The sequence below is a fragment of the Mangifera indica genome, chromosome 6 (assembly GCF_011075055.1).
Source record: "Mangifera indica cultivar Alphonso chromosome 6, CATAS_Mindica_2.1, whole genome shotgun sequence".
NCBI classification, from domain to species: Eukaryota; Viridiplantae; Streptophyta; class Magnoliopsida; order Sapindales; family Anacardiaceae; genus Mangifera; species Mangifera indica.
In genome coordinates this window covers 926,649-951,681 of record NC_058142.1, presented here as the reverse complement: position 1 = coordinate 951,681, position 25,033 = coordinate 926,649, and the positions used below count along the sequence as shown (strand labels likewise).

Here is a 25,033-nt window from a genome sequence, read left to right as displayed (position 1 = left end):
AAAATAACGTGAAATCCTAAATCAGGAAAATCATTTTTTCCTTATTTTTTTCTCCTACTTAACAAAAAACAAAAATGATCTTTTTTGCCTCATCAAAAATGGTGAAGGAAGGTTTTTCACAGGGGAGACTGGCTTGTCTCTGCAACTCTCGTCACTATAAATAACGCCCATTCTGTATAAATTTTCATCCAAAGCCTTCACGAACTGTCACAAACACACACAATTGCTTCCTTACGGGCTTAGAGTCACCTGTTGTCTTCTTCTTCTTCATCTCCTTTAAACAGAATAAATGCTTCCATGTCTATGCCAAAACTCCTAAGAACCAGTTTCTCTCCGAAAAAAACAAGGGACTCGGCTGAGCAACTGAGGATACGAGAGAATAAAAAGACAAGCTCAAACCAAGTAGAAAAGACTGTCCCTAGCCTGAATATTCAAGAAAAAAACAATGCTGATGACTCTTCTAATTCTATGGCGACATCCCATCTTTGAGGCTGTTGCTGATAGGGTTGAGATTCACTGCAACATTGGCCTGCAACGTGACAACTGGATTACCCTTTTCTTGAACTCTACCAATATGATTGCCCTCACTGCTGCAACCATGGCTGGTGTTGCTGCAACTGGCGGCGCAGGCGCTTCACTTTTGGCTCTGAAGCTTTTATCAACTCTCTTGTTTTCTGCAGCCGCTGGGATGATGGTGATTGTGAACAAGATCCAGCCGTCACAACTTGCTGAAGAACAACGTAACGCTGCAAGATTGTTCAAGCAGCTCCAGAGGTGCCCAATAAAGAAGATGTGAAAGATGCAAAGGAGAAAGTTTTGGCACTTGACCAAGCATACCCACTTCCCTTACTAGGAAAAATGATTGGCAAGTTCTCTAAAACTTTTCAGCCTGCTGTTTGGTGGCCATCAAATCACTCGCTGGCAAACTTTAACAGCAATAAAGCATATGTCAAAAAGACGGAGAAGAATGGATGGAGTGAGGATTTAGTGCTAGTCATGGGAGAGATTATTCAACTAATAAAGACAAAAGATACAGAAGATTACATGAGACTAGGCAACTTGATTTTGAAGATAAACAAGATTCTAGCCATCTCAGGGCCATTACTCACCGGCATTGCAGCAGTTGGGTCAGCCTTCGTGGGGTCTCCTCATGGGTCATGGGCTGCTGTTGTTGCGGTGGCTGCAGGCCCATTGGCCAGCACAGTTAACACATTGGAGCACGGTGGACAAGTTGGCATGGTGGTGGAGATGTATAGAAACTGCGCTGGCTTGTTAAAACTTTTGGAAGAATCAACTCTCGACGAAAGCGAAGTGGAGAAGATTGAAAGCGCGGAGATGTTTGAAATGAAAGGGGCTTTGCAATTGGGAAGAAGCACTTGACAGCTGAGAAATCTTGCCAAAACATCAAGACTTTGTCGCATAAATCGAACCCAGATAGATGAGTTTGCCAGCAAACTTATATGAATTGTTAAGAATATTAGTAAGATGATCAAAATTTAGGAGGTTTATACTTGTTAGGAGATACTGTTTTCCTGTTGTTATAAGCCTACAATAATACATATTGGCTCTTTGCTAATTACCAGATACCAGAAGCTATGCCGGCACATAAGCTGACACCGCTCACTTTTTTTGGACACGGCCCGCATGTTGGCCCTCACTGCAAGGCCCATGGATTAGCTAATCAAAATATACAAAAACACTATTTGAGATACAGAAAAAAATATATATATATATATAAATAATAATATATTATTATTTAATTAGATATTATTTTATTTTTAATTTAAAATTATCAAATCATCACGTTGAAATTTATTTTGCAAACAATTATTATTATTATTATTATTTTTTTATAATTTTTTTCTCTTATAATATTTTTTAGCCAGCAAGTGAAGTAAACTCAGTCCCAATTTAACTTTTATAAATTCAAATCCAACCTTATTTGAAATATATTGGGTTAGAACCCACCCACCCACCCACCCGCCCTAATTATAAATTTATAACACCTCACAGATTTTCAAAGAGTCAACTTCCTGAATCAATACGAGGTTATAATGTTGAGTAGAATCGAAATAACAGAGTTGAATGTTTCTATCTATAAAATGATAAATAAAAGTCTAGCGGCGAGCTCGATATACGTCTAACTTTTGACGTACGTCTGAGCAAACTCAGCTGGTCAAATATCCACTTTTACTCGGCGATTAAAAGAGCAAACATTTGCCCGGCTTCAACTATTATTTTGTCTACAGTACAGAGCGTTGCCTCTCGTTCCACTTCATAATTAATTTGAACTGCGCGCCGGACTTTTTGAAATTTACACAATTCAACGTATACGTGTGTACAATTTATTACTTCCTACGTTTTATGGATTATGTTATGAATTCAGAGTAACGGTAAATTCAATCCGAAATAATCGAGTTCGATTAAATATTCAGTTTGAATGAAATAAATTCGAAATAACAGGTTTATGCTTAATTTTTGTTTTTTTTGATAATATTTATTTATTTATTTATTTTTACGTTAACAATTTCTTCTTCAAACATTCAGAGGAACCGAACCAAACTCATTCTCAAGCATTTTTATAAATAAAACATAATACAATAGTTCTAGTATAAAATTAAAAGAAATTAGGAGGTGATTTAATAATTTTAAATTAAATATAATTAAATTATTTTATATATCAAATATATATAATTGTTACATTAATTCATAAAAATATATTTTAAAACCAAATCTTAATAAGACTTAACTCATTAAGATTGGTTTGAATCAATTCAAAAAATATGAATTAATAATTTAATTTTAGATTTAAATTAAACTAACTCAAACACTTAATATTAGAGGCAATGATCAAATATCTAAAAATGGAATGAACCAAACAATTTCTGTTCAATGAAAATAAAAAAAAGCTAATAATATAATTAGAGGCTACTAACATCTTCTTAGTTTTCTATGCTAGATTGATTATACATTGAATATATACTTCTGTTATCACAAGAATGAAATAATGTTTTGTTTTGGAAATTGAATTATCTCCCATCAGAAAAGTTTACTTGCAAACTCCTCTAGTTCGGCTCCATCCATGCGGGAATGAATTGATTTTTCAGAAAAATCTCTGAGCTCTGAAGTGCTTCTTCCCAACTGTAGGGCTACTTTCAGCTCAAACATCTCCCCGTTTTCTCTCTTCTCCACATTACTTTCATTGAGAGTCGATTCGATTGATTCTTCCAAGAGTTTGAAGAAGCCAGCGCAGTTTCTGTACATCTCAAACACAGTGCCAACTTGTGCACCGTGCTCCAATGTGTTAACTGTGGTGGCTAATGCGCCTGCAGCCACCGCAACAACAGCAGCCCATGACCCGTGAGGAGACCCTACGAAAGCGGACCCAACTGCTGCAATGCCGGTGAGTAATGGCCCTGAGATGGCTAGAATCTTGTTTGTCTTCAACACCAAGTTGCCTAGTCTCATGTAATCTTCTATATCTTTTGTCTTTAACCCTTCAATAATCTCTCTCATCTCCTCTTCCAGCTTCTCGTTCCATCCATTCTTCTCCATTTTATTAGTATTTTGTTCTCTTTCCGATACGTTGTTGTTAATCCGTGAGTGACTTGACGGCCACCATACGGCAGGCTCAAATGTCTTAGGGAACTTCTCAATCATTTTTCCTAGCAATGGAAGCGGGTATGCTTGGTCGAGCGCTAGAACTTTCTCCATTGCTTCTTTCACCTGGTTTTCACTAGGAACTCTCAGAGCAAGGATAGTTTGTATTTCTCTCTGGAGCTGCTTAAACAATCTCGTTGCATTACGTTGCTCTTCTGCAAGTTGCGACGGCTGCATCTTGTTCACGATTACCATCATCCCAGCGGCCGCAGAGAACAAGAGAGTTGATGATAGCTTCAAAGCCAGAAGTGAAGCTCCTGCGCCGCCAGTTGCAGCAACACCAGCCATGGTTGCAGCAGTGAGAGTAATCATATTGATAGAGTTCAAGAGAAGGGTGTTCCAGTTGTCACGTTGCTGGCCAAGGTTATGGTGCATCTCAACTCTATCAGCAACAGCCTCCAAGATGGCGTAAAGTTGGGCTGTAACCATAGAATTCCCAGAGTCGTCAACCTTGTTTTGCTCTAGCAATTTCGTGCTAGGAACAAGCATTTCTACTGGGATTGTGCTTGATTGTTTTGGCTTTGTCAGAGGTGATAAACTTATGATTCTTGGGAGTTTTGGGACAGATATAGCAGCGTTAATTCTGTTGGAAGAGCGACAAGAAGATGAAGAAAAAAGGGTATTTGAAACTTGTAAAGAAGCCATGAATATTATCTGATATTTGCCTTTCCTTTTTTGCAATTGTGATGTGATTGTGTTTGTGTATGGCTGGTGTTAATTTATAGTAACCAACTCAACTGATAGAGGATATGGAAGAAGAGGTCTTAGGCTGACTGCTGTGGCAGCTGAGTTTGGAATGTGACTTGGCCCAGGATGACCCTTTCTCGTTGTAATTTTCTTTCCAGGTTTCAAGTCAAGATTTTCTCCTACGTCAGGGTGCTTGAACTGAATATTTCAGTATTTGAGTTTTATTGTCCCATATTTATTGTGCCATTGAGGGGAGTATATTTTCAATAACAACGAATAATCTATTTTTTATTATTAATATCTTTATTTTATTAATCAAATAAGATTGAATAGTCTGATGGTTAAATCATTATCAAAAAATATTATTATTATAATTATAAAAATAATTTTAATTTTATTATAATTATATAAATAAACTAAATTTTGTTATAATTTTACTTTATTAATTTTTACCATAAAAATAATATTGCTTTTTAAATTAAAATAACAACTAACAAAAAAAATGTTTTGAAAAAAAATATTGATAATAAAATAATAACAAGACAAAAATAAATAAATTAATTTTGTAATGTGACAACATAGAAAAAAATTGTAATATATTATAAACAAGGAGATTATTAACATCATTAGTTTGTCAAGTCGATGAGATCGATTAACTCATAAATGTGCTCTTTGACCAAGTCAAGACATGGTGGAGTTTTAACTGTTAGTTTCCAAAATTAGGGACACATATTAATTTGATTCACCAAACCTATGGTTGGAATGTGTAATTCAATATATTATTTGCGATTTTACTAACTGTAATACTATGTGCATAAATAATATGTATAGACAATGTACATAAACTATTATACAAACAATGACAAATTATCATATGATTAAGTGTTATTTTATCTTTAATTCAAAATTACTCAATCTTATAATGACATGTTATCGTTTATATATAAATTTGTGCACCTAGTATTATTGTTTTATTAATTACATCCTCTAGCTATTAAAAATTATGACTTTAAAAAATTATATTTCCTTTGTGCAGCTGATTTTTTTTTATTGAGATTCCAATGGTAGTTATATATCACATAGAATTTATGAAAATTACACGATAAAAATAAAATGCATTGCAGTTTTCCCTTCATGGCATGACTATCCATCGTGACACCAACGCATGGTAGTCAAAACATAATCCTTCCCTATTACAATCAAAACAGTTGTATCAGAGTCATTGATTACTTCATTTGTAAGACATGGTACATATGAGAGTTACTTATAATGAAAGAGATGAAGAAATATTAAAATAAATTGAATTTATTGAACGTTACTCTATTTGGGGTGAATCAAATTTATTTGAATGCAATTGTTTATTTTATTATACCTACGTACTCTTTACTTTGTTCAACTCGATCATCGTTCTGGGTTTCTAGCTGGCATAAATCAGTCTTCTTACTTGTAAGAAGGTCCATTAATGTTGTTGGAAATTAACAAAGACAAGGTCTAAAATTCGATATTCTTTGATCATGAAAACGTTGCAACCAATCCCCTTCCTAACTTGTTATCTCTGCTTTGCGTTTGTGGATGGTTGAACCAGTTCATAAAGAGCTTCATTTCTGATTCAATTCCATGCCTTTGAACTGCACACCCTCGACTACGACCTCATGCGTTGAACTAGTTTGAAGCTTTGAAGATTCAAAAACTTGTGAGAATGCCTATTTAATCTAATATGTGCAAGAAATTAGCCTCCAATATAATAAGTGTTATTTTTAATGAAAAATCCACTGATGTATATGTTGAATCTAAAAGTCTAATTTACGTTTTGACAAAGATGATTAGGAGTATTTGCAGGGCATAAACTCCCAATCAAAGGTCAAACGGTAGAACCCTTCGTAGAAGTCTCATTGTTTATTTATAATTATATTATCTTAAATTCTTATTTAAATATATGGTTATATTTTTTTATCTTGTAATTATAAAATAAATGAAAAACCTACTGCAGTTATGAACTTAGATATTATGCATAAACGATAATATCTCATTATATGATTGACTGATTTTTTATTCTTTTCGTTCGATTTGTTTCCTAACAATTTATTAATTTGAAACTTAAGGGCAGATTTAATTTGTAGAATTTGTACAATATTTTCATTACCGTCTTGATTACAGTATAATTAAAAGAACTTTTCTTGCTCTTAGAAGACGGGATGTAAGTGACATCGTAAGAGACGACTTGTGTGGTTGATATGGTAAAAAGGAAAAGGTCAATCTTGAAAACATTGAGAACCCAAAGGACTTTCATTTTCAGATGAATGAGATGGCTTCCCATTCAAGTACCGAAATAATATTGATTCTAGCAACATCACAGGTGACTTGCCATTCAAGTATTCAACGCATAAATTAGATAACTATTGAATAGCATTTAGGGGTGTTCAAAATCAGTTAACCGAATCGGTTTTCCAACTTTTTAAATCGAACCAAATTTTCAGTTTGAAAAAAATTATGAACCAAAATCAAACCAATTTAAAGATTAACCAATTTTGAACCGAATCTAAAACATCAATTAACTTAACCAAATTTTAAGTTAACCGATTTTTGAACCGAATTTAAAAAAAAAATCATATTTTATTATTTTTTTCTAATTTTTTTGAAAATATATTTAATATTTTATTAAATTTTTTAAAAACCTGTTCGGTTCAGTTAATCAGTTTTAAAAATTAGATAAACAGGTAACTAAATTGAAAAACCAGTTTTTTATATTTTTGAACTGATATTTGAACCGATTTTTCGAATAACCTATTTTTTGGTTTGGTTTTCAGTTCAAAAATTGGTTTGATTCATTTACCGGATAATTATGAACACCTCTAGTAGCATTAATAGTAATCATTCTAATTAATTATTGGACTTACAAGAAAATAGTTAACATTTACACCAATTTAGACGTCATGCGAGGGAATATTAAAATAATATTGATTTGGATAATATTATATATATTCAATTTTTAATATCTGATTAGGTATTTACATGATATATTATAATACGATTATATATTATTTTATTCTTAATTTAAGACCTTACAATCACATAATGATATATTATCATTAGTTATTTAAAATTAGACGCATAGAGTTTATGGCATTAATTTTTTTTACTGTAACCATGTTTCAAGTTAATTAGGATAAATCACACGTATTCGTCCTCTTTGTTTGTTTTATTAATTCAACACATTCTTTAATTCATTTAAAAAGGATGTAAAAAACAGTAACAAGATAATATTGATTGATATCCTAAAACACCTATTGATTATTTTAATATATTTGCCTCCTCTTTTCTTTATTGAATAATAAATATGCATGGAGCATGTATATTAACGTCTTAATCAGTTCTCCTTAACGTAATTGTACAAATAATTTGTTTGTCCATGTACAGAACGAATTAAAGAATACGTTTAGTCAATGAATAAATGTACATATTGTACAAAATCAGAAAAGTTTGCTTGCAAATTCGTCAATCTCTTCTCCATTACTGCGAGAATAGATTGATTTTTTGGCAAGATCTCTCAGCTGTGATGTGCTTCTTCCCAACTGTAAAGCTACGTTTTGTACAAACATCCCTCCGTTTTCTCTTTTCTCTACATCACTTTCATTGAGAGTGGATTCGATTGATTCTTCCAAGAGTGTGAAGAAGCCAGCGCAGTTTCTGTACATCTCCAATACCATACCGACTTGCGCACCGTGTTCTAAAGTGTTTACTGTGGTGGCTAATGCACCTGCAGCCACCGCAAGAACAGCAGCCCATGACCCGTGAGGAGACCCCACGAAAGCTGAACCAACTGCTGCAATGCTTGTGAGTAATGGCCCTGAGATGGCTAAAATCTTGTTTATCTTCAACACCAAGTTGCCTAGTCTCATGTAATCATCTGTATCTTTTCTCTTCAACACTTGAATAATCTCTCTCATTTCCCCTTCCAGATCTTCGCTCCATCCGTTTCTCTCCATCTTCATGTCTCTTTTGTATACTTTGTTGTTTCTCTGAGACTGATTTAATGGCCACCAAACAGCTGGCTCAAATGTTTTAGGGAACTTCTCAATCATTTTACCTAGCAGGGGAAGTGGGTAGGCTTGGTCTAGCGATAAAACTTTCTCGATTGCATCTTTCACATCTTCTTCACCAGGCACCCTTAGAGAAAGTAGAGTTTGTATTTCTCCCTGGAGCTGCTTGAACAATCTTGTTGCGTTACGTTGTTCTTCAGCAAGTTGTGACGGCTGGATCTTGTTCACGATAACCATCATCCCTGTGGCCGCGGAGAACAAGAGCGTGGAAGATAACTTCAAAGCCAGAAGCGAAACACCCGCGCCGCCAGTTGCAGCAACACCAGCCATGGTGGCAGCAGTGAGAGTAATCATGTTGATAGAGTTGAGGAGAAGCGTGTTCCAGTTGTCCCGTTGCTGGCCGATGTTGTAGTGCATCTCAACTCTATCAGCAACCGCCTCTAAAATGGCGTGGAGTTGGGCAATCACCACCGTAGAATTAGTAGTAGTAAAGTCATCAAAATTTTTTTCTTCTTGTATTGTTGTGGGAGGGACAGTCTTTGTGTATCCATAATCTCTCACCTTCAGCTCTTCAGCTAAGTCTCTCCTTGGTTTTCTCAGAGGTGAGAACCGGATTCTCGGAAGTTTTGGGGCAGATATAGCAGCATTAATTTTATGTGAAGAAGAACAAGATAACAGTGGATTCGAAACTTGTAAAGAGGCCATGAATGGTATCTATATAAGCTCTTTTTCTGAATTGCTATTTGGTTTGAGTTTTTGAAGGATGAGAATGCAAGCAAGACTGCCATGGACGTACGTATATATAGCCATGAATTTTAGCATAATACTTGGTAAAAGAAAGAATTCCTAGGTTGAAATATTGACCTGCTGAATGACTTGGCCCAGGATTGGACTATTCCTGGTTGGCCGAAGGTTTTTAAAATTCCTCCTTTTGACTTTTCTGCAAACTGTAATTTTCAATGTGAAACTTCCTTGTCGTCTCTACCGTTTTGGTTAATTACAAGGGGACACTTGTTTGAATTACTAATGTTTTCTAAATAATTTTGGGTTGAGTCAGGGGTAGCCCTAGGTAGAGATTGAGTCAATTTGGCTCAACCCAATTTGATTTGACAGAATGTTGTCAATGCCAACAATTTCATCTTTTTTTAACCTTTTTTTTTTTAATTTCTACTCTAATAATTTTTTTTAATATGTAAGAACTCTTTTTCTTTTAAAATGATTTATAAGACAAGCTTATCGTTAATCAAACAAATTAAATTTGATGTTAAATTAATAGTTTTATATCCAAATTAACTTTAAATTAATATATTTATTTTAATTAAATTTGAATAGAATCCACCTATGCGTATTACACAACACACTATTGTTATATTTTTTTATTGAAATTTGAACTTGCTTTCGTGTATCATATTAATAAATTACATAAATTTATAACAGTTTGTAATTAAATGATATGATTATTTATTTATATAGATAAATTTAGTTTATACGGTTAAATTTATATAATTTATTTATACGTACAGTATTACTCTATTTGAAAATAACAACTGAAATGTCTTTCCCACCGGTTGCCAAAACACCAGCCATGGTGGCGGAAGTGAAGGTAATCATAATGATACAGTTCAATGAAAGGGCATTCCAGTTATCACCTACGTTGTTGGCCGGTGTCGTAATGCATCTCAACTCTATCAGCAACAACCTCTAAGATGCCATGAACTTGGGCTGCCGCCAAGGAATTCCTAGAGTTGTCAACTTTCTTTTGTTCAAGAAAATATGTGCTATCTACTCGTATTTAATTAGCTTGCATTTTTAGCTTGTAAAGAAGTCATCTGAATGGTCTTTGATTTCTTTGATTGTAACTGTGTTTTACAGAGATTGTGAAGGGAAATTCACAAACAGAATGAATATTAATTATAGCATAACAAACTCTATCTGAAAGCATTAATAAGAAACGGTATGCATGTTGAAAAATATATTGACCCGTACGTTGTGCGGGATGACTTTGCCTATAGGATGCCTATCTTCCTCCTTCACAATCACTATCCAGAAAATTCATAAATTCCAGTGAAGATAAGTTTCTTCCTCATGACTCACTTCCTTTCATCTCATCCATGATGATCCTCTGTTGACGTAAATGCTTGTGTAATCTCATATTGAAGATTGGATTATGAGAGACTCCGTAAAAATTCTTCATTAGAAAGTCAAGCAAATAAATAAAGTATGCATGAACATGTTGCTTGCATTATACATGTATAGTAGACTTCAAATGGCAACCACCATGTTCAAAAGGATCTTGGATCAAGAACTCAACCATGTTAAAAATCTTATGGGTCTTGACCGGACCTTGGATAAACCATGTTATAAATTTTAGATCCTTCATACATGGAAAGTGGATCAACGTCTTTATTAATACACCTCAATGCAAAACTATCTAGTTATTAAATCTAGAGTAGAGACGGCAATAAAGAGGGGTGAAGAGGAGATCTCAATTCTCGTCTCTGTCCTCACAGGGGATATCAATCTTAATCTTTATTACAAAGATGATAAAGATTCTCTGTTTCCTTCCTAGAAAGAAAAATCCACTTTCTGTTCCTATACCCATAAGGGAAAATCTTCTTTTTATACTTTCTAAACATAATATAAATATATTAAATAACAAAATTAAGTAAAATTAAAACAAACTTACTATTTCAAATGTTACAAATATCATAAATTAACAGCTTTAATATGTACAAAAAAACTAAATAAATTTAAAAAACATAAATAATCTAAAACTATAGAGATAGTTAATATTCTAAATAAATATACTAATATAAGGGGGCAGAGCAGGGATGAAACAAATATATCTCTATCTCCGACCTGTTCCCAATTACAGAGATTTTTTTTATCTCTATCCCTGTCCCTATGTCTTATCCCGTTTCTATCAAAAAAATCACCTCTTTTTTAGGGTTAGAGTGGATCATAATCCCTAAATTCGAATTTAAATTGTCATTTCTACAGTATAGCTACTCAAGCTTTAAATACTGTGGTTTCAAGTGTCCTATATATTCTATAAAATATGTAAGTAAAGACGCCATTATTTTGGACTAAAAGCAAGCAATCAATTTGGTCTGGCAGTTAGTTCTGATAAGTAAGTTGATATGCATTATTATTCTTTTATTAATATATCCAGTTGACTGTTTGTGAAAGCGATGTATAATTAATTATATACATGAGGTCGTTGGAAATGCTTCAACTTGTTATATATATGACATTTTAGATAGTGATCATATGAATAAAGAGCTGCTAACTTCACGAGAACTCTACATATTTCTCCTTTAAATAAAATTGGATTTGATTCAAATTATTTGAATTCAAATACAAATTTAGATTTAACAAACTAAGTTTAAATCAGTTTGAATATTTGAATTCAAGCTAACCCAAATAAAAACTAAAAATTAAATTATTGTCACATTGAATTTGAGTTTTAGGCCACTGATTTTAAATTGATCTGAAACTAATTCCTATGAATTCAAATTGATTTCGAATTGTGTCTTAATGAAAAAATTTTGAGATTGACATGAAGATCTTGTAGAAATCTCTTGAAACATTAAAATGCATTAAATAGAATGCTTAAGTAGAAGCATATCATATACAGAGACATTACCTTGAAAATAAACATTGAAGGTAGCCGACGGGAGGAATTGAGTAAACTACAATTGGTGAAATATATTGTCATGAAAATTTGCATGCACAACTTAAAAATTATAATATTAACTGTGAACAAAACAATTATTTACTTAATCTGTTTAGTCGAAATGGGCAATGGCCTGTTGTAATAGATCTATCTTTTATTACTTATATTATTTTGTTTAGTTTATAAATAATAAAATATTTCAATAATCTTCTATTACTAACAACAATTATTTTATATGTCAAATATATATAATTGTTACATTAATTCATAAAAATATATTTTAAAACCAAATCTTAATAAGACTTAACTCATTAAGATTGGTTTGAATCAATTCAAAAAATATGAATTAATAATTTAATTTTAGATTTAAATTAAACTAACTCAAACACTTAATATTAGAGGCAATGATCAAATATCTAAAAATGGAATGAACCAAACAATTTCTGTTCAATGAAAATAAAAAAAAGCTAATAATATAATTAGAGGCTACTAACATCTTCTTAGTTTTCTATGCTAGATTGATTATACATTGAATATATACTTCTGTTATCACAAGAATGAAATAATGTTTTGTTTTGGAAATTGAATTATCTCCCATCAGAAAAGTTTACTTGCAAACTCCTCTAGTTCGGCTCCATCCATGCGGGAATGAATTGATTTTTCAGAAAAATCTCTGAGCTCTGAAGTGCTTCTTCCCAACTGTAGGGCTACTTTCAGCTCAAACATCTCCCCGTTTTCTCTCTTCTCCACATTACTTTCATTGAGAGTCGATTCGATTGATTCTTCCAAGAGTTTGAAGAAGCCAGCGCAGTTTCTGTACATCTCAAACACCGTGCCAACTTGTGCACCGTGCTCCAATGTGTTAACTGTGGTGGCTAATGCGCCTGCAGCCACCGCAACAACAGCAGCCCATGACCCGTGAGGAGACCCTACGAAAGCCGACCCAACTGCTGCAATGCCGGTGAGTAATGGCCCTGAGATGGCTAGAATCTTGTTTGTCTTCAACACCAAGTTGCCTAGTCTCATGTAATCTTCTATATCTTTTGTCTTTAACCCTTCAATAATCTCTCTCATCTCCTCTTCCAGCTTCTCGCTCCATCCATTCTTCTCCATTTTATTAGTATTTTGTTCTCTTTCCGATACGTTGTTGTTAATCCGTGAGTGACTTGACGGCCACCATACGGCAGGCTCAAATGTCTTAGGGAACTTCTCAATCATTTTTCCTAGCAATGGAAGCGGGTATGCTTGGTCGAGCGCTAGAACTTTCTCCATTGCTTCTTTCACCTGGTTTTCACTAGGAACTCTCAGAGCAAGGATAGTTTGTATTTCTCTCTGGAGCTGCTTAAACAATCTCGTTGCATTACGTTGCTCTTCTGCAAGTTGCGACGGCTGCATCTTGTTCACGATTACCATCATCCCAGCGGCCGCAGAGAACAAGAGAGTTGATGATAGCTTCAAAGCCAGAAGTGAAGCTCCTGCGCCGCCAGTTGCAGCAACACCAGCCATGGTTGCAGCAGTGAGAGTAATCATATTGATAGAGTTCAAGAGAAGGGTGTTCCAGTTGTCACGTTGCTGGCCAAGGTTATGGTGCATCTCAACTCTATCAGCAACAGCCTCCAAGATGGCGTAAAGTTGGGCTGTAACCATAGAATTCCCAGAGTCGTCAACCTTGTTTTGCTCTAGCAATTTCGTGCTAGGAACAAGCATTTCTACTGGGATTGTGCTTGATTGTTTTGGCTTTGTCAGAGGTGATAAACTTATGATTCTTGGGAGTTTTGGGACAGATATAGCAGCGTTAATTCTGTTGGAAGAGCGACAAGAAGATGAAGAAAAAAGGGTATTTGAAACTTGTAAAGAAGCCATGAATATTATCTGATATTTGCCTTTCCTTTTTTGCAATTGTGATGTGATTGTGTTTGTGTATGGCTGGTGTTAATTTATAGTAACCAACTCAACTGATAGAGGATATGGAAGAAGAGGTCTTAGGCTGACTGCTGTGGCAGCTGAGTTTGGAATGTGACTTGGCCCAGGATGACCCTTTCTCGTTGTAATTTTCTTTCCAGGTTTCAAGTCAAGATTTTCTCCTACGTCAGGGTGCTTGAACTGAATATTTCAGTATTTGAGTTTTATTGTCCCATATTTATTGTGCCATTGAGGGGAGTATATTTTCAATAGTAACGAATAATCTATTTTTTTATTAATAATATCTTTATTTTAAGAATCAAATAAGATTGAATGGTCTGATTAGTTAAACTATTATCAAAAAATATTATTACTATAATTATAAAAATAATTTTAATTTTATTATAATTATATAAATAAACTAAATTTTGTTATAATTTTACTTTATTAATTTTTAGGATAAAAATAATATTGTTTTTTAAATTAAAATAACAACTAACAAAAAAAATGTTTTGAAAAAAAATATTGATAATAAAATAATAACAAGACAAAAATAAATAAATAAATTTTGAAATTTGACAACATAGAAAAAAATTGTAATATATTATAAACAAGGAGATTATTGACATCACTAATTTGTCCAGTCGATGAGATCGATTAACTCATAAATGTACAAGACATGGTAGAGTTTTAACTGTTAGTTTCCAAAATTAGGGACACATACTAATTTGATTCACCAAACCTACGGTTGGAATGTGTAATTCAATATATTATTTAAGATTTTACTAATTGTAATACTATGTGCATAAATAATATGTATAGACAATGTACATAAACTATTATACAAACAATGACAAATTATCATATGATTAGGTGTTATTTTATCTTTAATTCAAAATTACTCAATCATATGATGACATGTCATCATTTATGTATAAATTTGTGCATATAAATTACTATTTTATTAATTACATCCTCTAGCTACTAAAAATTGTGACTTTAAAAAATTATATTTCCTTTGTGCAGCTCATTTTTTTTTATTGAGATTCCAATGGTAGTTATATATCACATAGAATTTATGAAAATTACACGATAGAAATAAAATGCATTGCGGTTTTCCCTTCATGGCATGACCATCCATACGCATGGTAGTCAAAACATATTCCTTCCCTATTACAATCAAAACAGTTGTCTCAAAGTCGTTGATTACTTCATCTGTAAAATATGATACATATGAGAGTTACTTATAACGAAAGAGATGAAGAAATATTAAAATAATATTGAGTTTATTGAACGTTACTCTATTTGGGGTGAATCAAATTTATTTGAATGTAATTATTTATTTTATTATACCTACGTACTTTTTACTTTGTTCAACTCGATCATCGTTCTAGGTTTCTAGTTGGCATAAATCAGTCTTCTAACTTGTAAGAAGGTCCATTAATGTTGTTGGAAATTAACAAAGACAAGGTCTAAAATTTGATATTCTTTGATCATGAAAACCTTGCAACCAATCCCCTTCCTAACTTGTTATCTCTGCTTTGCGTTTGTGGATGGTTGAACCAGTTCATAAAGAGCTTCATTTCTGATTCAACTCCATGCCTTTGAACTGCACACCCTCGACTACGACCTCATGCGTTGAACTAGTTTGAAGCTTTGAAGATTCAAAAACTTGTGAGAATGCCTATTTAATCTAATATGCGCAAGAAATTACCCTCCAATATAATAAGTGTTATTTTTAATGAAAAATCCACTGATGTATATGTTGAATCTAAAAGTCTAATTTACGTTTTGACAAAGATGATTAGGAGTATTTGCAGGGCATAAACTCCCAATCAAAGGTCAAACGGTAGAACCCTTCGTAGAAGTCTCATTGTTTATTTATAATTATATTATCTTAAATTCTTATTTAAATATATGGTTATATTTTTTTATCTTGTAATTATAAAATAAATGAAAAACCTACTGCAGTCATGAACTTAGGTATTATTAACCGAATCATTCAAATATGTTTTATTTTGTGTGAATGGTTTTGATTTTTTTTTTTCTTTTCGCTCGATTTGTTTCCTAACAATTTATTAATTTGAAACTTAAGGGCAGATTTAATTTGTAGAATTTGTACAATATTTTCATTACCGTCTTGATTACAGTATAATTAAAAGAACTTTTCTTGCTCTTAGAAGACGGGATGTAAGTGACATCGTAAGAGACGACTTGTGTGGTTGATATGGTAAAAAGGAAAAGGTCAATCTTGAAAACATTGAGAACCCAAAGGACTTTCATTTTCAGATGAATGAGATGGCTTCCCATTCAAGTACCGAAATAATATTGATTCTAGCAACATCACAGGTGACTTGCCATTCAAGTATTCAACGCATAAATTAGATAACTATTGAATAGCATTTAGGGGTGTTCAAAATCAGTTAACCGAATCGGTTTTCCAACTTTTTAAATCGAACCAAATTTTCAGTTTGAAAAAAATTATGAACCAAAATCAAACCAATTTAAAGATTAACCAATTTTGAACCGAATCTAAAACATCAATTAACTTAACCAAATTTTAAGTTAACCGATTTTTGAACCGAATTTAAAAAAAAAATCATATTTTATTATTTTTTTCTAATTTTTTTGAAAATATATTTAATATTTTATTAAATTTTTTAAAAACCTGTTCGGTTCAGTTAATCAGTTTTAAAAATTAGATAAACAGGTAACTAAATTGAAAAACCAGTTTTTTATATTTTTGAACTGATATTTGAACCGATTTTTCGAATAACCTATTTTTTGGTTTGGTTTTTAGTTCAAAGATTGGTTTGATTCATTTACTGGATAATTATGAACACCTCTAGTAGCATTAATAGTAATCATTCTAATTAAGTATTGGACTTACAAGAACATAGTTGACATTTACACCAATTTAGACGTCATGCGAGGAATTATTAAAATAATATTGATTTAAACAATATTATATGTATTTAATTTTTAATATCTAATTAGGTATTTAAATGATATATTATAATACAATTATATATTTTTTTTTTTTAATTCAAGACCTTACAATCATATAATGATATACTATCATTAGTTATTTAAAATTAGATGCATAGAGTTTTATTATATTAAGTTTTTTATTATAACTATGTTTCAAGTTAATTAAGATATATTACACCCATTCTTTCTCTTTGTTTGTTTTATTAATTCAACGTATTCTTTAATTCATTTAAAAAGGATGTAAAAAACAGTAAGAAGATAATATCCTAAAACAACCGTTGATTATTTTAATATATTTGCCTCCTCTTTTCTTTATTGAATAATAAATATGCATGGAGCATGTATATTAACGTCTTAATCAAATCTCCTTACGTAATTGTACAAATAATTTGTTTGTCCATGTACAGAACGAATTAAAGAATACGTTTAGTCAATGAATAAATGTACATATTGTACAAAATCAGAAAAGTTTGCTTGCAAATTCGTCAATCTCTTCTCCATTACTGCGAGAATAGATTGATTTTTCGGCAAGATCTCTCAGCTGTGATGTGCTTCTTCCCAACTGTAAAGCTACGTTTTGTACAAACATCCCTCCTTTTTCTCTTTTCTCTACATCACTTTCATTGAGAGTGGATTCGATTGATTCTTCCAAGAGTGTGAAGAAGCCAGCGCAGTTTCTGTACATCTCCAATACCATACCGACTTGCGCACCGTGTTCTAAAGTGTTTACTGTGGTGGCTAATGCACCTGCAGCCACCGCAAGAACAGCAGCCCATGACCCGTGAGGAGACCCCACGAAAGCTGAACCAACTGCTGCAATGCTTGTGAGTAATGGCCCTGAGATGGCTAAAATCTTGTTTATCTTCAACACCAAGTTGCCTAGTCTCATGTAATCATCTGTATCTTTTCTCTTCAACACTTGAATAATCTCTCTCATTTCCCCTTCCAGATCTTCGCTCCATCCGTTTCTCTCCATCTTCATGTCTCTTTTGTATACTTTGTTGTTTCTCTGAGACTGATTTAATGGCCACCAAACAGTTGGCTCAAATGTTTTAGGGAACTTCTCAATCATTTTACCTAGCAGGGGAAGTGGGTAGGCTTGGTCTAGCGCTAAAACTTTCTCAATTGCATCTTTCACATCTTCTTCGCCAGGCACCCTCAGAGAAAGTAGAGTTTGTATTTCTCCCTGGAGCTGCTTGAACAATCTTGTTGCGTTACGTTGTTCTTCAGCAAGTTGTGACGGCTGGATCTTGTTCACGATAACCATCATCCCTGTGGCCGCGGAGAACAAGAGCGTGGAAGATAACTTCAAAGCCAGAAGCGAAACACCCGCGCCGCCAGTTGCAGCAACACCAGCCATGGTGGTAGCAGTGAGAGTAATCATGTTGATAGAGTTGAGGAGAAGCGTGTTCCAGTTGTCCCGTTGCTGGCCGATGTTGTAGTGCATCTTAACTCTATCAGCAACCGCCTCTAAAATGGCGTGGAGTTGGGCAATCACCACCGTAGAATTAACTGTAGAGTCATCAAAACTGTTTTCTTCTTGTATTGTTGTGCCAGGGAGAATCCTTTCTACTGGGTTTGAGTTTGTGTATCCATAATCTCTCACCTTCAGCTCCTCAACCAAGTCTCTCCTTGGTTTTCTCAGAGGTGAGAATCGGATTCTCGGAAGTTTTGGAACAGATATAGCAGCATTAATTTTATGTGAAGAAGAAGATGAAGAGCAAGATAACAGTAGATTTGAAACTTGTAAAGAGGCCATTAATGTTACCTATAGATGCTGTATTTCTGAGTTCTATTTGTTTCGAGTTTGTGAAGGATGAGAACGCAAGCAGGAGATGCCATGGACGAACGTATTTATAGCCACGAATTTCAACATAAAAATTACCAAAAGAAAAGTCCTAGATTGGAATATTGACCTGCTGCATGACTTGGCCCAAGGGTGAACTTTTCCTGGTTGGTCAAAGTTTTTTAAAATTTCTCTTTTTGAATCGTTTGCAAACTGCCATTTTGATTGTGAGAATTTTCTTTCGTCCCTATATTGTTGGTCTATTCTGTAAGGACACTTGTTTGGAATACTAATATTTTGATAATTTAACTCAGTTGATTTACTCAGTAAACAAACCTATTACTAGGGTTTGATGCGATCCGAGTTTGAGTAAAGGTAGTCTTTACAGAGATTGAGTTAATCCGGTTCATCTCAATTTATTTGTTGAAATATTGTCAACAAATTCATTTTTTCTATTGATTCTTCTGCAAAAAATAATTATTGAGAATAAGAATTTTAATTTGAAAAGACAAGATAAAATATAAAAATTTATTTTCTTATTATTATGTTTCGACTAAAATATGTTTAGACTGAAGTCACAGGAAATGATTTGAATTTACATGGACATTTTTCAAATGATAGCAATTGAAATGGGGGTCTACATGATAAAGAGAAACTAAAGGGAGGAAAATGTAGTTCTTTGTTTCAATAGCTTGAGCTTATCTCGTTCATTGAAAATTTAGTTCTTCTCTGTTAAAAATGAATAATTTTACAAATTTTTATTGAATTTTTCGTCATTGTTTACTGAAGTATTATATAACATTTGGAGATACCTATTAATTTATGCAATAAATATATATCGTATGCTTAAAGTAATATATTTTCCATTGAAATTCGAACTTGCTTTCGTGGATCGTACTGCATTTGAAAATAACATTTGAAACGCCTGCCCTACCACCAGTTGCCGCAACACCAGCCATGGCGGCGGCAGTGAGAGTAATCATAATGATACAGTTCAATAAAAGGGCATTGCAGTTATCACGTACATTCCTGGCCGATGTTGCTGCATAAACTGGGCCTGCCACCATAGAATTCGTCAAAATGTCAACTTTCTTTGGTATGTTCAAGCAAATTTGTACTGGTATATATTGAACTTGTATTTTTGCTATCCCTTATCCTCAGACTGGTTCGTGGGAGTGTTGGGACAGATATTTGAAGTTTATTCTATTCGGAGAACAAAATGAAGAAGAAGAAGAAGAAGCAAACAGGACATTTGAAGTTTGTAAAAAGGCCATCTGAATGATAACTGTACTTTGGAATATACGTTCGATCTATAAGTGTAAAGATTACACAAAAATACTTGGCTTGTGTTAAGATTCAATTTACACACTCACCATTCATTTTACTTAATTTTATTAGATATGAGACTCTTTGTCTTTTTATTTACGTCTCCAATATCCCCGCTCAAATACAATCATCATAGACTTTTAGACCCGTCATTTGACTTAACGGTTTTTGATTGAGTACATTATCACTTGTATCTAAAAACACTTTAAGTAATTAAACCTACAACCACCATAGGCTGTTAAATCCGTTGTTTGATTCAATTGATTTTTCGCCAAGTGTGTTGTCACTTGTATCTATAAACACTTTAGGGTGTTAAACAAAACCAATTGACTTGTGTTGGGGTTCAATCTACACACTTATATACTACTCATTTTACTCAATTTTATTATATGTGAGACTTTCTTTCTTTTTATTTGAGTTTTCAACACCATTGCTCAAGTGCAACAACCATAAGTTGTTAGACTCGTTATTTGATTAAGTCGATTTTTGGCTGAATATATTGTTACTTGTATTTAGGAACACTTTAGACTATTAAACCCGCAACTACCGTAGCCTGTTAGACCCGCCGTTTAGCTGGGTGCATTGTCACTTGTATCTAAGAATACTATATGTTGTTAAACCTGCAACCACCATAGGTTGTTTGATCCATAGTTTGACTCAATCAGTTTTTGGTTGGATGCATTATCATTTGTATCCAGGAATACTTTAAGGTGTTAAACTCGTTGTTTGTCCCATGCTCTGACATCGTGTCACTTGTATTTGAGAACATTTTATACTGTTAAACCCGTTATCTAGCTCGTGCTCTAATACCGTATCGAAATATTAAATATTTGGTTGTTTGATTTGTACTCTGATACTATATTGAAATATTAAATATTTGACCTATAAGTATAGAGATCGAAACTTATATTATACAAAACTAATTTATTCATATTAAAATTTAATTTACATATTTATTTATCATTTATTTTACTCAATTTTATTATATATAAATTTTTTTTTATTTGAGTCTTTAACAGTGTGTTTTACAAATATTGTGAATGGAAATTTCACAAGCAGAACGAGTATTTATTATAGCACAACGAGCTATATCTGAAAAGTAATCCTAAGAAACGGTAAAAATGTTGAAAAATATATTGACCTGTGCGGGTTGACTTTGCCAATACGGCCATTTTCCTCGTTCACAATCACTATCAAGAATATTCATAAAAATCCAGTCAAGGAAAGTTTCTTCCCTATGACTGACTTCTTTTTTGACCTGATCGATGGTGATCCTCTGTTGATGTGAACAATTTTGTAATCTCCCATTATTGCTTTTATTATATATATGTATAACAGCCTCCGAAAACATGACGTTAAAAGAAAACGAGTAATATTGTATAGACTTGAACTCACCATATCAGTTTCTAAGTTTTAATTATAACAAATTTTAAGAAGACCGGATACGAATTGAGCCGAATCAGAGCACTCCGACTTAAGTTTGACTTAAATAAAAAATAAAAAATTTGAGTTTGTTGAGCCACAGTGAAGGGTAATTGAAGTTTGAATCTAAGTGCGAGTTTATATTTCAGATTTGTGATTCTTATTTATAGCTCAAACTTATGGTTTGAGTTCATAACTCATTGATAAAATGTTATTTTATATAATATTAAACAAAACAATATTGTTTTAATAGTTATTTGATGTAACTTGAATAAAGTCATTAGTCAGAATAAGTAAATCAACCTCCTTTTAACTGAAGTTAAGTTTATTTTGAAAAACAAACCAACCTTCTAATTTCAAGTTTGACTGAAACAAATTTGAATCATATAAAATTAAATCGATTTTTGAGATTGAGCCAACTTAGTTAGTGTCAAATTAGCAAAGACAAGGTCTAAAATTCTGACATTTTTTATCATAACATCCTTGCAACCAATTTTCTTCCTAACTTGTTATCTCTGCTGCTACATTTGTTCAGCGACTTCATAAAGAGTTTCATTTGTCATTCAACTCCATGCCTTTGAACTTCACACGGTCGACTACGACCTCATGCGTTGAACTAGTTTGAAGCTTAGACGATTCAAAAACTTGTGAGAATGTCTATATAATCTAATATGTGCAAGAATTCACCTCCAATATAATAAATGTTATTTTTAATGAAAAATTCCACTGATGTGGGGGGGCTTAGTCTTGCAACCAGAGTCAAAGGGCATAACCCCTTGAAGGGGTTTACACGTAATTTCCTTGTCTTGATTTCTTATATAAATATCTTGCAACCCTAGAATAAGGAAGAAACCTAATGCAGTCATGAAATTAGGTATTATTAATCGAATATTGCAAATCTATCTTATTTTGTGTGGATGATTTTGATTTTCAGTTTCTTTTTCACTTGATTTGTTTCTTGACGGTTCATTACTTTGAAACCCTGAAGCACACATATAATTTGTACATTTTATTTCATATTTTGATTGCCATCTTGCTTACAAAATAATTAAAAGAACTTTTCTTTCTTCCTAGAAGATGGGATGTAAGTGATACAGTAAAGCAGGACTTGGGTTGTTGATATAGTAAAGGAGAAAAGGTCAATCTTGTGAATATTGTGAACCCAAATGACTGTCATTCTCATATTACTATGATAGGTGGCTTCTTATTCAACACAGAAATAAGATGATTATTGAGTAGCATTAATAGTAAGCAATCTTATTTAGGCCAAAAGACTATTTCCCACCCAAGGTTTGACGCATAATTCAATATGCATGGAGCATGTATATTAACAACTTAATCAATTCTCTTTACATAATTGTACAAATAATTTGTTTGTCCATGTACAGAACCAATTAAAGAATATGTATAGTCAATGAATAAATGTACATATTGTACAAAATCAGAAAAGTTTGCTTGCAAATTCGTCAATCTCGCCTCCATTACTGCGAGAATAGATTGATTTTTCGGCAAGATCTCTCAGCTGTGATGTGCTTCTTCCCAACTGTAAAGCTACGTTTTGTACAAACATCCCTCCGTTTTCTCTCTTCTCTACATCACTTTCATTGAGAGTGGATTCGATTGATTCTTCCAAGAGTGTGAAGAAGCCAGCGCAGTTTCTGTACATCTCCAATACCATACCGACTTGCCCACCGTGTTCTAAAGTGTTTACTGCTGTGGCTAATGCACCTGCAACCACCGCAAGAACAGCAGCCCATGACCCGTGAGGAGACCCCACGAAAGCTGAACCAACTGCTGCAATGCTTGTGAGTAATGGCCCTGAGATGGCTAAAATCTTGTTTATCTTCAACACCAAGTTGCCTAGTCTCATGTAATCATCTGTATCTTTTCTCTTCAACACTTGAATAATCTCTCTCATTTCCCCTTCCAGATCTTCGCTCCATCCGTTTCTCTCCATCTTCATGTCTCTTTTGTATACTTTGTTGTTTCTCTGAGACTGATTTAATGGCCACCAAACAGCTGGCTCAAATGTTTTAGGGAACTTCTCAATCATTTTACCTAGCAGGGGAAGTGGGTAGGCTTGGTCTAGCGCTAAAACTGTCTCCATTGCATCTTTCACATCTTCTTCGCCAGGCACCCTCAGAGAAAGTAGAATTTGTATTTGTCCCTCGAGCTGCTTGAACAATCTTGTTGCGTTACGTTGTTCTTCAGCAAGTTGTGACGGCTGGATCTTGTTCACGATAACCATCATCCCTGTGGCCGCGGAGAACAAAAGCGTGGAAGATAACTTCAAAGCCAGAAGCGAAACACCCGCGCCGCCAGTTGCAGCAATACCAGCCATGGTGGCAGCAGTGAGAGTGATCATGTTGATAGAGTTAAGAAGAAGTTTGTTCCAGTTGTCCCGTTGCTGGCCGATGTTGTAGTGCATCTCAACTCTATCAGCAACCGCCTCTAAAATGGCGTGGAGTTGGGCAATCACCACCGTAGAATTAGTAGTAGTAAAGTCATCAAAATTTTTTTCTTCTTGTATTGTTGTGGCAGGGACAGTCTTTGTGTATCCATAATCTCTCACCTTGAGCTCTTCAGCTAAGTCTCTCCTTGGTTTTCTCAGAGGTGAGAACCGGATTCTCGGAAGTTTTGGGACAGATATAGCAGCATTAATTTTATGTGAAGAAGAACAAGATAACAGTGGATTCGAAACTTGTAAAGAGGCCATGAATGGTATCTATAGAAGCTCTTTTTCTGAATTGCTATTTGGTTTGAGTTTGTGAAGGATGAGAATGCAAGCAAGAGCTGCCATGGACGTACGTATTTATAGCCATGAATTTTAGCGTAAAACTTGGTAAAAGAAAGAATTCCTAGGTTGAAATATTGACCTGCTGAATGACTTGGCCCAGGATTGGACTATTCCTGGTCGAACAAAGGTTTTTAAAATTTCTCCTTTTGACTTTTCTGCAAACCGTAATTTTCAATGTGAAACTTTCATGTCGTCTCTACCGTTTGTAAATAATTTTGGGTTGAGTCAGGGGTAGCCCTAGGTAGAGATTGAGTCAATTTGGCTCAACTCAATTGATTTGACAGAATGTTGCCAATGCCAACAATTTCATCTTTTTTTAAACCTTTTTTTTTTTTTTAAATTTCTTCTCTAATATATATTTTTTTAATATGTCAGAACTCTTTTTCTTTTAAAATATTTATAAGACAAGCTTACCGTTAATTAAATTTGATGATAAATTAATAGTTTTATATTCAAATTAACTTTAAATTAATATATTTATTTTAATTTAATTTGAATAAAATCCACCCATGCCTATTACACAGCACACTATTGTTATATTTTTTTATTAAAATTTGAACTTGCTTTCGTGCAACATACTAATAAATTACATCAATTTATGACAACTTATAATTAAATGATATAATTATTTATTTATTTATATAGATAAATTTAGTTTATACAATTAAATTTATATAATTTATTTATACGTACGGTATTGCTCTATTTGAAAATAACAATTGAAATGTCTTTCCCACCGGTTGCAA

General features: G+C 33.4%; 5 protein-coding genes and 1 pseudogene across 5 annotated transcripts; 1 reads left to right on the top strand and 5 right to left on the bottom strand.

Annotated features, from left to right (window-relative positions):
• The first annotated feature begins 80 nt into the window (after positions 1-80).
• Positions 81-1,634, top strand: LOC123219192 (annotated as a pseudogene).
• A 1,198-nt stretch (positions 1,635-2,832) lies between these two features.
• On the bottom strand, positions 2,833-4,348 carry LOC123219804 (probable F-box protein At4g22030). The gene has a single exon (XM_044641792.1). It carries the CDS (start codon positions 4,303-4,305, stop codon positions 3,040-3,042), a length of 1,266 nt encoding a protein of 421 aa, XP_044497727.1. The 5' UTR covers positions 4,306-4,348; the 3' UTR covers positions 2,833-3,039.
• Positions 4,349-7,817: 3,469 nt separating this feature from the next.
• Positions 7,818-9,111, bottom strand: LOC123219795 (probable F-box protein At4g22030). Its single transcript, XM_044641781.1, has one exon. It carries the CDS (start codon positions 9,090-9,092, stop codon positions 7,818-7,820), a length of 1,275 nt encoding a protein of 424 aa, XP_044497716.1. The 5' UTR covers positions 9,093-9,111.
• A 3,342-nt stretch (positions 9,112-12,453) lies between these two features.
• On the bottom strand, positions 12,454-13,969 carry LOC123219788 (probable F-box protein At4g22030). The gene has a single exon (XM_044641774.1). The coding sequence runs from the start codon at positions 13,924-13,926 to the stop codon at positions 12,661-12,663; it is 1,266 nt and encodes a 421-aa protein (XP_044497709.1). The 5' UTR covers positions 13,927-13,969; the 3' UTR covers positions 12,454-12,660.
• A 3,395-nt stretch (positions 13,970-17,364) lies between these two features.
• Positions 17,365-18,740, bottom strand: LOC123219829 (probable F-box protein At4g22030). Its single transcript, XM_044641823.1, has one exon. It carries the CDS (start codon positions 18,713-18,715, stop codon positions 17,417-17,419), a length of 1,299 nt encoding a protein of 432 aa, XP_044497758.1. The 5' UTR covers positions 18,716-18,740; the 3' UTR covers positions 17,365-17,416.
• Positions 18,741-22,910: 4,170 nt separating this feature from the next.
• LOC123219800 (probable F-box protein At4g22030) lies at positions 22,911-24,206 on the bottom strand. Its single transcript, XM_044641788.1, has one exon. It carries the CDS (start codon positions 24,204-24,206, stop codon positions 22,932-22,934), a length of 1,275 nt encoding a protein of 424 aa, XP_044497723.1. The 3' UTR covers positions 22,911-22,931.
• Positions 24,207-25,033: the final 827 nt, after the last annotated feature.

What these genes read in the sequence shown, in the direction of transcription:
- LOC123219804 (XM_044641792.1), bottom strand. Translation starts at nt 4,305, where the DNA reads ATGGCTTCTTTACAAGTTTCAAATACCCTTTTTTCTTCATCTTCTTGT.
- LOC123219795 (XM_044641781.1), bottom strand. Translation starts at nt 9,092, where the DNA reads ATGGCCTCTTTACAAGTTTCGAATCCACTGTTATCTTGTTCTTCTTCA.
- LOC123219788 (XM_044641774.1), bottom strand. Translation starts at nt 13,926, where the DNA reads ATGGCTTCTTTACAAGTTTCAAATACCCTTTTTTCTTCATCTTCTTGT.
- LOC123219829 (XM_044641823.1), bottom strand. Translation starts at nt 18,715, where the DNA reads ATGGCCTCTTTACAAGTTTCAAATCTACTGTTATCTTGCTCTTCATCT.
- LOC123219800 (XM_044641788.1), bottom strand. Translation starts at nt 24,206, where the DNA reads ATGGCCTCTTTACAAGTTTCGAATCCACTGTTATCTTGTTCTTCTTCA.